This window comes from Amphiura filiformis, chromosome 1 (assembly GCF_039555335.1).
Source record: "Amphiura filiformis chromosome 1, Afil_fr2py, whole genome shotgun sequence".
Taxonomy (NCBI): Eukaryota; Metazoa; Echinodermata; class Ophiuroidea; order Amphilepidida; family Amphiuridae; genus Amphiura; species Amphiura filiformis.
This window is the reverse complement of record NC_092628.1, coordinates 22,600,791-22,616,723: the sequence shown is the minus strand read 5'-3', so window position 1 is coordinate 22,616,723 and position 15,933 is coordinate 22,600,791. Positions and strand designations below refer to the sequence as shown.

General features: G+C 37.5%; 1 protein-coding gene across 1 annotated transcript in view; it reads left to right on the top strand.

Annotated features, from left to right (window-relative positions):
- The window catches only part of LOC140170877 (kelch-like protein 30), a 65,047-nt gene extending 50,238 nt beyond the window's left edge, over positions 1 to 14,809 (top strand). The window contains exons 2-4 of the mRNA XM_072194110.1: positions 118 to 753; positions 3,812 to 4,072; positions 11,425 to 14,809. Coding sequence (XP_072050211.1) covers positions 136 to 753; positions 3,812 to 4,072; positions 11,425 to 12,444 — 1,899 coding nt within the window. The 5' untranslated portion in view covers positions 118 to 135 and the 3' untranslated portion in view covers positions 12,445 to 14,809. The remainder of the gene's footprint in view (positions 1 to 117; positions 754 to 3,811; positions 4,073 to 11,424) is intronic.
- The last annotated feature ends 1,124 nt before the right edge of the window (positions 14,810 to 15,933 follow it).

Sequence of the window (15,933 nt, the reverse complement as noted above, 5' to 3'; positions counted from 1 at the left end):
GTTTTCTGTGCTAGTTTTGCAAGCCCAGAATCTTCAAAAGTGATTTCTGTCAGTGGAAGATAGTAATATAGAACAATAAATTAATGTCTTTTCATGATTTTACTTTATTTTGCACAGGTGTTCATCATATACAAGATGGCAGCAAGATTGGACAAAAACTGTCATTTGAAGAAACTAGGCAATCCTTCATACCCACCTCTTCTCTCATCTGGGCTCAACCAACTTAGACAACAGTCTGCCTTCTGCGATGTCACCATCATCGTAGGAGATCAACGATTTCCTGCCCACAAAGCTGTTCTAAGTTGTGCCAGCGACTACTTTGAAGGGATGTTTTCATCAGGGTTTCAAGAGAGTGCAATGAGGGAGGTGACTGTTCCTGGAACTGAGGATTGTTTCACGCAGCTACTGGAGTTTGCTTACACTGGATATTTCACTCTCTCTGTCCAAACAGCTGCTGGGATTCTAAGAATGGCTAATTATATGATGTTAACAGATGCAATGAAATTGTGTGCCGAGTATCTTTGTGAGGTTAAAGAGAACCTGTCCATTGATGACTGTTTTGAGGTGTGGTCCATTTCATGCAATCATTCAGACAGTCTGTCAGATGTCGCCAAGTTGTATCAGGAGCACCTTGTTCAGAACTTCCCTGAGTGTGGTAGATCTGATGTGTTTTTGGAGAATGCATCTGCAGATATTCTGATGGAAATGATGGATAATGACGATATTGAGACGGACACATGTACTGAAGAACAGGTTAGTGTTTGAATTTCAAGCAAATTGCTAACAATTATTAATATTTCTCCTGTAGGAATACTACCTGATAGCTACATGTACACCACTGCCATTTGGCAAAATTGTTACAAATGCATGGTATTTTATGTATATAGGACAGATCCAGGTTTGTTGGGTTGGCAGGGTTGAGAACGGATCAGTACTGGGACTGGAAACACATCAATATTTTTGTCCAGCCTAATTATGTTGTGCATTAATTTATTGTTCCAATTATTAGCTCATTTGCGTCAGCAAATGAACTATAGCCGTAGTCTAAATTTGTCTATGTTTTTAACTTTCTCTTGCTACATCGTTTGAGCAATGGAGCTGCTAATTTGAGGGAGCAATCTTTGCATCATGATCGTTCATGATTGTTACTTAATTAGCTTGGAAAATTCGGACGGAAAGTGTGATTTTTGGAGCATTTTCTTACGAAAATTTTTACCAGATTTCATAGAATAGTCTCCTTTACAGACTGTTTGTGGTGCTGATCATATTACAAACACTGTTCTAACTCCTTGATGTGGCAATTTTGTAAAAGAGATGTTGAATTTTAATTGCTTCAGTGCGGCTTCAATGTTTGCTTTTCAGTGTTGCTTGCCATACATTTTGCAAGTCCATAGATATTGCACCAAGGCTAACTAATAACTCAATGGTGCTGCTATGTGCTAATAATGTGTAATTTTTCCAATTAGGAGGTTTTTGGGGGACCAGTAAACAACTATAAAGGCTTAGCAGTCATAAAATACTGAGCAAATAAACTGAGAGCTAATTAAATACACTTAATTAGATCAGGCAAACATGTTGTGAAAGTAATTATATCGAGAAGGTCGTATCTGCAATAGCTACCCTATACATAATCTTAAAAATAAAGCACTTGACAGCTATTGCATAAACCCTACCTAGATGTGTTTTTACAATTTTGTATATATAAGAGATAAAGTACACATTAGGGTTTAGGGCAAGAAAACCCTATCTGCAATAGCTGCCAGGTGTAAAATGTGTACAATATAGAATGCAGAAATTACCCAAATGTCTATGGAGCAGCTATCACTGCAAACCCAGAACGTCTAAATTCAGCAAAACTTCTAGTATTGGAGATTAGATATGAATCTAGAGTATTAGCCTTTGTTAAACTGACACGGGACAAAATTACTTATGGAAACAATTATTATAGACACATTCATGGTCTGCTAGCTCCCTCCCAATTGGTTTGATTATACACTTTTTCTGAAGATCACTAACTATTATTCAATGTTGATTGTTGTACAACTATATGTAAAATTACTGCTCAAATAATACTATAAATAACATCACCATTCAAATCCATGCTTTTTGTTTGCAAGCAATTCACTGAACTGGAAATTACTCCTTTGCAATGATTTATAAGAGCCCATAATGTTACCCATGTTTGCCTCTTTATATTCCAGAACCACCCATGTGTAAAATGCACCCTATGCTGTTTTGGGCTTATAGTGTCTAATTTTGAGTCTATTTATCAGACTACATTTGAGGTCTGATCTTCTGGATTGTATACTCCCCAAATAGTGGTCTAAATTTGTGCCCCTCATTTAGCGTGTTTCCATTGAGTCCCCTATATTTTACCGGTAAAACTGTTCGCTGTCAAATAGCGGCGAAAGGCGGATAACGGTCAGTTTCCATTGCATGTTGTTTACCGGTAAACACTCGATGAACAGCGTCAATTGACACACCTGAAAAGTTTGCCGGCGAAAGGTCGTGCACTGGGGTCAATCCCCGGGTCAATCGCAAAGCATTGTGGATTTTAATATTGTAATATTTTCTTAATTGTTTGGCTAAAAATGAGGTAGCAAACACGAGAAAAGAAGACTGAAGAATAATGTTTTTTTATTAGCGTTTTCATTCGTTCTCGTACATCAAATTACGCCATTGGGAAATCCCCTCAGTGATATCGACGTGAGTACTCAGTATTGTTGCGCGCAAAAAATAGGTCTTAGAATTTAATCTTTCACAGTTTAATTTCAGTTAATATTCTTTTTAGCGAATAGTAATTTAACATCAACAACATAATATTAAATTCATGAAATCTTTCTAATTTTCTGAAGCACACACCGCCGCGGATCCGAGTTGATTTCTATTTATTTCGCATGCACAGCTGGATTCATCCGCTGATGTTGTTGTTGTTGTTTTATTTCTCATAAATTTACTCATAAATCATAACTCACTTAAATATTTAGCATAATATGTATAATGCAGGGATTATGCATTATGAATATTTCTTCCATTTACTTTATTTAAGCCTATAGCAAGTGAGTCAAATATTTGTATGTGATTAGGCCTAAGAATTTTTGCGAACGGAATGGTATAATCATGATAATCATGGTACAATACATAAACAAGCTAGCTCATTGATGATGCAGAGGTCAATTTCGCGACTCAACTTCCGTTTTCTTCCCTGTATGCGCATTCAATCGGAACGGAGTCAGTTTCTATTGACGTTTACCGGTAAGCGTCCCCGCTATTTTCCTTCCTCAAGAAGGAAAACGTCACCGGTAAAAACTCGCCTCTGTTTACCGGTAAATAGCGGGGAAGGTCATATTGTTTATATTGAGCAGAATTAATCCCTTTACCGTCTTTTTACCGGTAAATGGTCCCAATAGCAACACACTAATTGTTACTGGCAAACCAATTTTAGAGGATCTGCTGAAATATAGGCACTTTGGGTTTGCAGTGTATGGTCCTAAACCCTCAATATAATTGTTTCTTGTTTTTCTTCTCACCCAGTTGTTTGTCTCCAAGATAAGTACTTAGTGGTCCAATTAACATTATTGTTATCTTATTGACTATGCAGCTCGTAAAAATTTGGCCCTGCTTTATATTAAGGTGAGACAGGTGTAATCGGTTTTTGTGTGAAGATCATAGAAATTTAAAACTTGGTACAAAGTAATTGATATAAACAAAAAATACTCAAATGTTAAGCATATTAATTAACTAATTTGCATATTTAATTAGGGAAAATGAGCTACAGCACCATTGGTGCTCTTGTATTTTATAACTACAGATTCTACAAGTAGTGATAGCCTGGCTAAAGTACGATTGGGAACAACGCAAAGTTAGTGCAGCACACCTTCTAAAGAAGGTTCGTCTTGGGTTGGTGCAAGTTGAGAATCTGAAGCAGATCCTTGGTGAAGAGATCCTAGATGTGCCAGAGTGTAAGGACATGGTAGAGGAGGTTTTCAGGCTGAATGCTACCAAGGATGAAGCAGATGTCCCACTGATTGAAAGCCGTCCAGAGTTATTTGCTTCAAGAAATACAGTAACAGTACGTATCATCATATTTGCGAGATTGCATTTTCATACGCCTTTGTTCTCAGTGTTCTGTGACGTGACTAAATAACTAGACGGGTCGCAGGGGTAAGCACAAAGACGTAAGAAATTGCAATGTCTCAATTAAGTTAAATTAAGATTTATCTCAGAAGCAAATGGATAAAATGTTGAAAAAGGCTAAGCCAAATGTGCAAATTCTTTATTATTATTATGATTATGCCTCCACCGCGAGGCATACTGTTTAAATTGCAATGTCCATCCGTGCTTCTGTACCTCCGGATGTTGTATCTCGTGAATGGATAGGCGGATTGACTTCAGAATTTCAGGGTAGGTTTGTCATGGTTAGAAACCATTATTATGTTTTGATGAATCCAAGTGTGTGAAAATATTGCATCCAAAACATAATAATGATCAAATTGGATGCTTTACGCCCAATATTTAATATTTATTGGTCTCGCTATGAGTTTGAAAATATTGGAATCGACTAAGTCTTGTCCAATATTTTTAAAATTCATAGCTCAACCAATGAATTTGGTCTCAATTGATCCAATTTTATATCAAACTTGGGTCATGGCTGCACTATGGAACCTTCACCTTTTGGTAGTGTTCAAGGTCACATACTGAGGTCAAAGGTCATTTGAGGTAAACTTGTAAATAGGCTGAAAATACTAAATCTGCGGGTCTCACATGAACAGTTCACATCCAAATTTATATCAAACTTGGGTCAAAGCTGCATTATGGGGGCTTTCATCATAAAATGGTAGTGTTCAAGGTCACGTACTGAAGTCAAAGTTCATCTGAGGTCAAATTGTAAATAGGCTGAAGATACAAAATCTGTTCTCACATGAACAGTTCACATCCAGTTGCAAGCATCCAGTTGCAACCATTAATATGTCTTGAGGAATATGTTGGATCCAAAATCCTTGGGAAAAGGGTCCTTAGAGTGTACAAGTTGCTGTTTTACAAGGACCCTATTCCCAAGGATCTCCAGCCAGGAGCTGTGGATCTTGTGACCAAGTTTACATTGGTGAAACTAGCAGAACTTTGATGAAGAGAACTAGTGAACACCAAAGTGACACTGATTCTGGCAACACACAAAAATTAGCAGTTGCTGAGCGCAAACCAACACAACATTGACTGGGACAATACATGAACACCAATCGGTCTGAAAGGAAGTTCATGGAAGCTTGGCATAATCATTCTACTCCAGACAATTTCAATAGGGAAAGGAGTGGACATTCCTTCTGCATGGAATAGATTATTCAAAATGACCTCAGACCAAATAACCTCTGTTGTTCTCCTCAGAGGAAATTCTCATTATACTTCCTGTCAATCATTTTGACATCCCCCTCTTGACACTTCATGAACCCGCGACCTCTCGTACCATAGTTGAACACCTTATCGATTGAGCTAACTTCAATGCTAAGCCAGTTCAGTTTTTGGTCCTGTTTTTTATTGCTCAGATTTTGCCCCTCAACACAAAAAATTCCTGGAAGTCAATTATGGTAAACATGATGCTGCCGTAGCCCTACTACAGGGCCTTTTTTTCTTTCTTTTTTTACGTGCTATACTCGGAGACATGCTATACCCCGAGAATTGCTTAACCCACTAACCGCTGTCCCCCCTTAGCTATCACTGGGTTTTTAGCAATTCTCAGTTTATAGCATGGTGTCTCGGAGTATATAGTGTGTAAAAAAAAAAGGCCCTGCAGTAGGGCTATGCTGCCATGCCATGTAATTAAAGCATGACAACAATGTCAGCTTTACATTATGTTTGTTAGTCGGTGTATATTTTATTCAAAATTAAGGTTGCATTTTTCTGTTTTACTATTTTCAGGGACAATTGACTATACATGAACCAATTAATGTTGACATCTTATGCAAAACAAAGTCTGGTTGCTACCAGCTGCATCATCTCAACGATTTTCCCTACAGTTATCCATATTTAAATGAAAGATTTAATATATCGTTTGGCCTCAAGGCAATGGGTTTATGACAATAAGGAGATATATGTTGCTTGTGGAATGGAGGATGAAGGTTGGGGTGCATATGGGTGGGATGTACCTACATGTCGAGATAGAATGCTGATGCATAAAAGATGGTTACAAGAGAAGAATTTCTTCAAGTTTGATTTGGAGAGTAATGAATGGACTGTGCAAAAACCAATGAAGACATTGATGATGAAATGGACACTCCACATGTATAGATTGGGCGATTACATTTGTGCACTCGGGATGAATGAGGACATGAACTATTTTGTACAATGTTACAGTTTGGTCAGTAAAGAATGGGGCAAATGTGTTCCATTATCGATCCCTGGGAGCTTAGTAAGTTATAAGGACCATGCTGTGGTCGAAGGGCATATTTTGTTTACATGTAAATGCCGTGATGTGGGCCACCCAGGCAATCAACGTGTATACCTGCTGTATAGTCCCACGGCTAACGCAATATCTCCAGTGCACAACAACAGCAAACATTGGCTGTTTAAGGGTGAGTTTAAAGTTGATGATGCAGGGATGTGTTACTTAACTTACTTAAAGCGTAAACTCATTTTCTGGCAACTCCACAGGGTTATTTGTGACTTCGACAATGACACACCATCTATTACTATCCAAGCGAAAGCAGATGTGGAGGCATCAATTGATTGGTTCAAGCTACATAACGTAGATCAGAAAGAAGCACGCAGACCACTCTTCTCTTTCAACAGACGTAAGCTAAGAATGGCAAAGAAGGTTGATGAAAATTGTGTGTGTCATAAAACAAACGAGTTTTATGCTGAACCTGCCTTTGTAAGGACCACAATTTTGCAAGCTAATGCTGAAATTGACTCTGTCGCATCCAGTTCAGCTTCAGACACAGACTGATAGCGATTGATGATATCTGATGCTAGGAAACTCACACTGACACATTGAAGTAAACCGAATTTTGATGTCAATTATACGGGGTGGTCAATTAAGTTTGTAAAACTAGGCATTTACTTATTTGCATATTTGTAAGTAATTACAAACCTTTGTTGTGTGGTCCACCTTAATTACGAGCTGCAAATTACGAACTAGTGTTCATAAAACTTTGTATTATATATATTGTAAAGGCTTTTTCTTTCTCCTACTGAGAATATCTTAAAACAATGGGTGTTTAAAAGTGGCTGACTTTCTTTTGTTTAAAGACATTCAATGTAACATTATATAGCGTATTTCTTCAAATAGTCACTCCCTTCAATTAAATGCCCCCACCACTTTTTTCAACCAAGATGTTTTAAAAATGCTGATATTTCCATGCTATCTTGTGCAGTAAACTTACCAAGGTGCACACATGACACATGGTCACTATGACTAATGGCATCGGTAATTGGAGAAAATGCGGTTGTAAACCTGGAATTGAACCAGAAGTCATCGTTCCTAAGTTTATAGATCGTCATTTCAGCATGAGACTAAAATTGACCTTTAACCCCCCTTTTGGAAAATACAATGCCCCCGGAGGTGACTAGGCGAAGATATACAGTATGTAGTTAAAATTGATACTGCTTTGATGTCACCTGGCCACTATAGTTTGATCAGCTCGTAATCTGCGGAAATTGTTAGACTTTTACCACTACCGTACGTCGAAAAGTAGACCTACGTTGAGAGTGATATATTGACCTGCCTAGTCTATATTGTGCATGTTAAATAGAGTATAGACCAAGTATAGAACTTTTATAATAATTTTTGATACTTCTGGCAAGTTGTCACAAGACATTCCTTGAAATAAAATATATTGATATTAATCAGCGATGTCATGAGGCCCGCCGATTACGAGCTGATCAAACTATAGAAGTGATTCACTGAATGCAAAAAAATCATCAGTATTACAAAATGAAATCTAATTTATGACTCCTGTTTGCATGTGTAAAAGACTCATTCTTAGGTCGTCTGAAGGAAATGGCTTTATGTCATTGTCAGTCCAGATGTGTGTCAACTTGTGAGCTGTATACCAGTAAAAAAAAAAGCGCAGTGATTTATAGTGCGCTATGCACAGGCACAATGCCTAGACGTTGATCCACAAGCCTTAGCACACTTTACAGGTTGTCGCTGACCACTACGGCCCACATCATTCCATAAACCATTTAACAACAAATCAAGGACTTTGCTGCTTCAAGAGCGCACACACTAGACATTCCACAAATAACCTTCGCAACCAGGATCAGCTCCCCGAGTTTCGTACGGGTTACAACGAGACAATTAGCAGTAAGTTCCTTGTCCAGGGGAATTTCAAGCTAAATAAGACTTGGTTAAAATGAGCCAAGTAAGACTTGTTTAAAATTGTAAAATACACATGTAGGCTAGAATTGTCTCACATATGGTCATTTTCACAGTAAAGGGTGTAACTTTTGATTTTTTGGGTCAAAATTTCAAACCACTTAAATATGTTTCTGTTTACTGAAATCATGCATAGAAGCAACTTAAATTCCAGTAAAATAATGTTTCAAGGCTTAAACCTTTTGATTTCTAATAAAAATTTGACATTTCCATAACATTTTGGTTAAAATCTAAGAAAAATGTATTTTACATAACCTCAGAAAATTATGACATGAAAGCTGGAATACATGTGAAATCCCATTCCAAAGTAAGTCAACAGATATAAGTTAAATTTTATACCACGTTTTGCTATGTTTGTAATTGCAGTTTTGAAAATTTTTAACATCAAGTGTCATTTACAATGGAAATTTCCAAACCTTAAACATATTTTTAAGTTTTAATTGGGTTCCTAAAATAATTTGAATGTCTAACTTCATGTACAAATACTACTTGATGAAAGGAACCTCCCAGCCAAGTTTCACAGAAATTGGAGTTATTTTTTAGAATTGGCAATTCAAGCAATTTGTGTTTCGGAGGCTTCAGTTAACAACACAGGTGATCATAAAAGTAAAATATTTGGCTAACCACTACAAGTTGACATAAAAAATAGGTACAAAATATCACAATTACCAATTTTCATGCTTTGCTTCTAAGTATTGAATTTCAGTTGTGACAAAAATTAAATTATCACAGCAATTCATTTTTTTTGTTTCGGAGGCTTCATGTTAACAATTGTTAAACATTGCAGAAGTAGTTTTTTTGAAAACCACAGTGTTGGGATCATCTAAGCTGTTATTTTCTTGTGTATATTGAATCAATGATTCTATGCGGCAGATATTGTAGATTTATCACATGTTAATTTTTTCACCCATTTGTTAAGTATGGTGTTTTTTGCATGTGAAGCCTCCGAAACAGGCTCTTTTGGATATCAGTATATTTTTCAAACATTAACCATAATGTCAATTTTTTTATAAATTTATGACATTCTGCACATATCAAGTAATAATTACAATGCAGATATCAGTATGAAACACACCAATTTAGATATGCATAGATGATAATTAATCTTATTGTTGTTTCGGAGGCTTCATTTGTTTCGGAGGCTTCAATTGTTAACGGAAAGTTTGTATTGGGTCCCGTTTTCAAACGGTGATATATATCTCCACGATTTAAAAACATGTGACTTGAGGATCTACTTTGCTACATTTTGATAAATAGATTGGATGAGCTCTTTTATTTATATTTGCACAAGCTTGCTGAACAGTTTGTTTAGGAGGCTTCAAAAAAGTTAACGGAAAAACGGCTCTTTGAAGTCAAGATTTTATAAAAATTTTAAAAGCTTGCAAATCGACTAATTTTTGTTACCCATTTCAAGTTAAGATAACAACTGTTATGAATCAAGAAGAAGTGAAGAAATAACCAAGAATTATGAACCAAAGCTACACCCACAAAGTTTGTTAACAATTGTTAACGGAAAATGAAGCCTCGAAACGACAAATATCGAAGTCCGGTTCTCAAAAATACAGGGCTGTTCACAATTAAATCTAATGTGGCAGTGTTTACTGAACATATGACTGTACTTTCAGGATAAGAAAAATTATCCATGAACTAACTGAAGAAAACACAGGGTTTTACAAAATGTTACTGTTTTTTATAGTTTTTCAAAATGGCAATATTAAGTACATTTAAGCCTGCTAAAACTGAACGCAGTAACTCCCAAAGCTGATTATGCTACCCAAGGTAGCTGCTAACTAGATGACTTATGTGGCCAAAAATCATGGAATTCTGTGGCTTTATTAGAACACTACGGATTAAAATGTTAAAAATCCAAAGTTACACCCTTTACCGTGAAAATGACCATATATATACTCTGTGTGGTGTTCACTAACCACCTATGTGGGGCCACCATCCCTATATTGTTTTTAAATAGGAGGTTGCTTTTGGTCAGAAACAAATAATAATATTAATAACATCTCCTGATTGACAAATGTATATACAAATGTAGTAATTTCTTTTATACCTTTGGTAAAAACAACAGAAAAAAGTGCCATAAATGTTTTTAAATTTACATTTTGAGCGCATTTCTTTCCTTTTTCAATTTGAGTGTCCCCCCTTTTTTCTGTGGCCTAAAATGAAGTAAACAATTTGCTATCATACAAAAATATGACAAGAATGACCCAGAAATGCAATAAAACAAATTGTGCTAGGTCTGCTTAGGATTTGCCTCTACACAGAAATTTTATCATGTAAAATCGTGGCAGTAAATCACTGAGTAAGTATGACACTGCTGTTTCATGTTCATGTATATATAGGGTGATTCGGATAAGAATGGACCACCTATATTATAAAGTATGTTTAAATGAATAAAACACAATATATTTACATGAATTATGGTAAAATTGTACTTTTATTTTGAAGTTTATGAACTGAAGAACTGAATGTTTACGAACTTTTCCCTCCCTGGTTCTCTATCACTTTACGGCAGGGGATTCTTCCACCTATGATCTCCCTCGAGAAGATTCAGAAGAATCGTATGACCTCCCAATTTCACATAATCCCATGCATCCTTGATTTTTTTGACCAGCATGTTCTTGTTTGTGGCAAATGGGGGACAGTAGCCTTTCGGTTCCATTATGGACCACACATTTTCACCTGGATAGAGGTCAGGGCTGTTTCTTGGCCAAAAATCTCGTCTCAGTATGAAGGAAATATGTGACTATTTTCCTTTTAATCAAAGATGCAACCGGAAGTTATTTGTTCACACCACATAAAATGGTCTGAAAATGAAAAAATATTGCCCCAATTTCACGGAGAAAGTTTCTACATGGAGGCTGATATGTTGTCTTGAAAATTCATTGACACCCAGATGTTTAGTGCTAATGATAACTACCTGAGGGTAGCATAACTGATCATCTGCCTATAGTCCATACTTATCCGAATCACCTATATATGTTTTGTCAGATTATAGACTAGTCAAAATTAAGGCTGACCTTTTTATGTTTTACAATTTTCAGGGACAATTATTCAATTTTGCTGGTCAAGAGGACTTCTTTTGCAAAACAAAATCTGGTTGCTACAAGCTGCATCATCTCGGTGATTTCCCCTACGGGAATCCATATTTAAAGACTGAATATATGTTTGGCTGCAGTGCGATGGTTTATGACAACAAGGATATATATATTGCTTGTGGAAAGGAAGATGATAATGATGAATTTCATGAGGATACACCGCTAGATGCATGGCTGATGTATGAAAGTTGGTTGGAAGAGAAAAATTTCTTCAAGTTTAATTTGGAGAATAATGTATGGACTGTTCTAAAACCAATGAAGAGAGTTATGAGGTATGATTCTCTGTATTTACATAAATGGAGAGATTACATATATGCAGTTGGGGATGATGAGGAGGGTGACTGTTTCCTACAACGTTACAGTCTGGTCAGTAACGAGTGGGACAAATGTGTTCCAGTGTCGGTCCCGGGGAAGTATGTAGATAATCAATTACATGTTGTAGTGGAGGGACATATTTTGTTTGCGGGTCGTAACAAGTACTACCCAGGCAATCAAATTTCATACCTACTCTATAGTCCTATGACTAATGCAATATCTCCAGTGCGCAACAAAAGCAAAAATAGTTTTTTTGAGAACCCAAATGTGAGTTATAGAGTTGACGAAACAGGGATATGTTACTTGATGCGTCGCATGTTCCATGGTGAAGCTATATTCTGGCAACATCACAGGGTTATTTGTGACTTTGATAATGACACACCATCTATTACCATCCAAACAAAAGCTGATGTGGAGGCATCGGTTAGGTACAAGGCATTTCCAAAAGAACCACAGAGACCATTCTTATCTTTCAACAGACGTAAGCTAAGAATGGCAAGGAAGGCTAGGGCATATTGTCTGTGTCATACAGGAAGAAGTAAGTTTGATTTTGAACCTGCCTTGATAAGGAATGCAGTTTTGCAAGCTAATGCTGAAGTCGACTCGGGAGTCGACCCTGTTGCATCCAATACAGCTTCAGATACAGACTGAGAGTGATTAATGATTTCTGATGCTGGGAAGCTCACATTGCGACGTTAAAGTAACATTTGGTGCACATTTTACGAGGTGATCAATGAAGTATGTAAAACAAGGTATTTTATACTGAATGGAGTTGTGTGATTCAATTGAGTTTGGGTATAACCTTTCCTACATTGCAGCAGTATTGGTTTACTGACTGTGCCAAGGGTGAAAATAAGAGCTTGAACCAGGGGCCACTTTGGCAAAAAATGTGGCCCCTGGTTCACAAAGATTTGGATGAACCAGGGGCCATTTTCAATTACCAAGGGGCCAATAAGATAAAGATGTACTGGATGAGTTGAATAAGCAGTAGCACTTATGACTAGTTGCTTTGAATTTGATATTTTTTGTTCGCTATCCACAGGCCAGTTTTGTGAGAAAAGTGTCCCCTGATCAACTACAACTGAGATGGAACCAGGGGCCATTTCAGAGTTTCTGGGGGCCAAACAGCTCCCGTCTCCCACTTAATTTCACCCTTGGACTGTCCTATTGATGCAAGTTATCTGGCAAAGCAAACCAATATGAATAATAAATAACCAGTGATGAACTTCTAATTTGGTAGGGTGATTATGTATGATGACCTCTTCTGCTGTATAGTTTGGTAGGGTAGTTATAATTGCATATTTATAAATACTGATGACCTTATTTGCATATTCTTTGTAATTACAAACCTTTGTTGTAGGGTCCACCTTAATTGCAAACTGTATATTCTAGTTTTAATACTATTTTGTGGCATTTTCTTTCTCCTGAGAAGATCCTAAAATGATGGGTGTGTGAAAATGTTTTGTGTTGTTTTAATGTATTACTTTTTATATAGTACCTATCCTGGGGTAAGGTAGGGTAGGGGGCACTCGACTCAAAAATGACGGGGATGTGCGGACAGCAGTTTGAAACTAGGGGTCTTTAGGTGAGAGCCTAGACACCAAGAAAAGGGGGTCTTTCGGTGAAAAGGCCCTCTAAAGGGGGTCTTTCCCTGAGACTGGGGAAAGTCTTACCATAAAAGGGGATCTTTCTCTGAGACGGGAAAAATTTGGGTCAAAATATAAAAGTTGATACAAAATTTTCAAAAAGTTATAAAAATTTGGAAATTTTTGAAAATTTGAGGAAAAATAATGATGAGAGATTATCAGAAATTTGTCTAAAATTCTTGAAAAAAGGGGGGTCTTTTGGTGACAGGAAAATAAAAGGGGGTCGTTGGGTGAGAGGGAGTTCAGTAAAACAATGTGGCCGCACATCCCAGTCAGCCATTTTTAGTGAGTATCCCCCTCCGGGTATATTACATATGTAGTTAAAATTAGTATTGATGCCTTGACACTTGGGCACTAGCTGCAGTGATTTAATGGATCCAAAAGATTAAAAAAATCATTATTTTACACACAGTACACAGTATTACAAAATGAAATCTATATTTATGTATATTCTCAGTTATCTAGGTATGCAAAATATCAAATTGAAAATTATAATCTATTCGATTGGACTTACTATTTTGAACTGGCCTACAGTTCTGCTATAAGAAGATCCTTTGACAACTAGCCACAGGTCAATAACCAATCGCCGCCAAGAAAATAAAACAGCGTGAGGAAACATCCAGGATAGGATGTGAAATTGGATGTGAAGTTCGCAATAAGTCCAGTTGAATATAATTTTCAATTTGATAAAAATCTATAATAAATTACTGAGTTTGGCGAATTGGTAAGGCTAAAAACTTCTATGTTTTACATTATTTCGGAAAACGGATTTTTTGCGTTGTGTAGAGTAAAGTTGTCCGCACCCCAATAAAACGTCCAATTTTGTTTTTGTCAAATTATGTTAATTAGTTTCAAAGGCACTAGCAGGGCACTTGCATGCTAAATTTCATACACTAATGCACAAATCAATTGTAGTCCTGGCCCCCGGGGGCACTAATGCATAAATCAATTGTAGTCCCGGCCCCCATCAATTGTAGTCCCGGCCCCGGGGGGCACTAATGCACAAATCAATTGTAGTCCCGGGGATAGCAGGGACCTACCCGGGGATGTAATTTTGGAAACTGTTACAAACATGTTACAGTCCCCCTTGCCCCGGGCACCATGCATGTTCTAAGTCCCCGCGAGTGTTTCACCCGCATACGACCCGGCACAGTTGTGAGTACTTTTCTATTACGTCTCGGGTACACTCCCTGGGTAGATTCCGGCCTGTTTGAGAGGCATTACATCCCCGTACACTCCCCATTACATCCTGGCCAAGTCACCGCTCGGACCCTGCTATTGCCAGGCCCTTACGTCCCGGGTACACTCCCGGGGTAGATCCCGGCCTGTTTGAGAGGCATTACATCCCCGTACAGAAATTGAGCGGTTACATCCCCCGGGGGGGGCACTCCCACTTTGGAGGTGACGCGTATGTAGGGCTGTTAAGACCCCCTTTTTTTTTTTCGCTGTCACCCAAAGACCCCATATTTTTTTACTAACACATGCTCTGTCACCCGAAGTCCCCTTATTTTTCCTGATCTGTCACCCAAAGACCCTTACTTTTCAATTTGAACAGTAACTTTCATTTATCACTGATTTTGTTACCTATTTTTGAAAAAACTAAGAAATTTGAAGCCTTTTTGAACTAAAAATTCGATTTTCGAGGTTTTTTTGACGCTGTTTTTTTGTCATTTTCTCACCCAATGACCCCATATTTTTTACATTTTGCTCTCACCGAATGCCAAAAATCAAGCTCTCACCCAATGACCCCATATTTTTTACATTTGCTCTCACCGAATGCCCCTTAGTGCGAAAGTGCCAGCCCTACACCTATATCCATTTCATATTGAAGTGCCCCCGGGTTACATCCTCGCCATGTCCCTTTCGGACCCGCTATTGCCAGGCCCCTGTGGGCCGGGACTATACAATTGATTTGTGCATAATGTTGACATAGCCTGAAATAGGCCTTCTCTCATGCCATCGGTGTGAGGATATCATGCCTGTAGTCTGAATTAACCATTTTACTATTTAACTATTATTATTATACCTCAGGCATTCAATATCATTTTTGCAGATCCAGACTCAGGGTTGCCATAATCATCATTTTTGCAGATCCAGACTCAGGGTTGCCAAAATTTTCAGTCAGAATCATAGGTAAAATCACCCAATTTTTTCAGATCCAGACTCAGGTTTGTATAATCACCCAATTTTTATTTTCATAAACTATTGGCTTCTGGCAATATACAAATTGTGGAAAACATTTCAAAATTCACCTCATTGGGCTACCAAATTGTGGTTTCAAATGTACACATTGTGGATAACATTTTAAAAGTCACCTAATTGGGCTACCAAATTATGGCTTTGGCAACCCTGTCAAGACTATGAACATCTCATTTACACCTATTTTGACACATCTTGGAGATCAATAATGACTGTCAACAAGGGTCAATGTCCTTTTTGGATGTTGGAGTCTCCAAATGGTCAATGTCCTTCTTGGATGTCAAGACTCATGTGT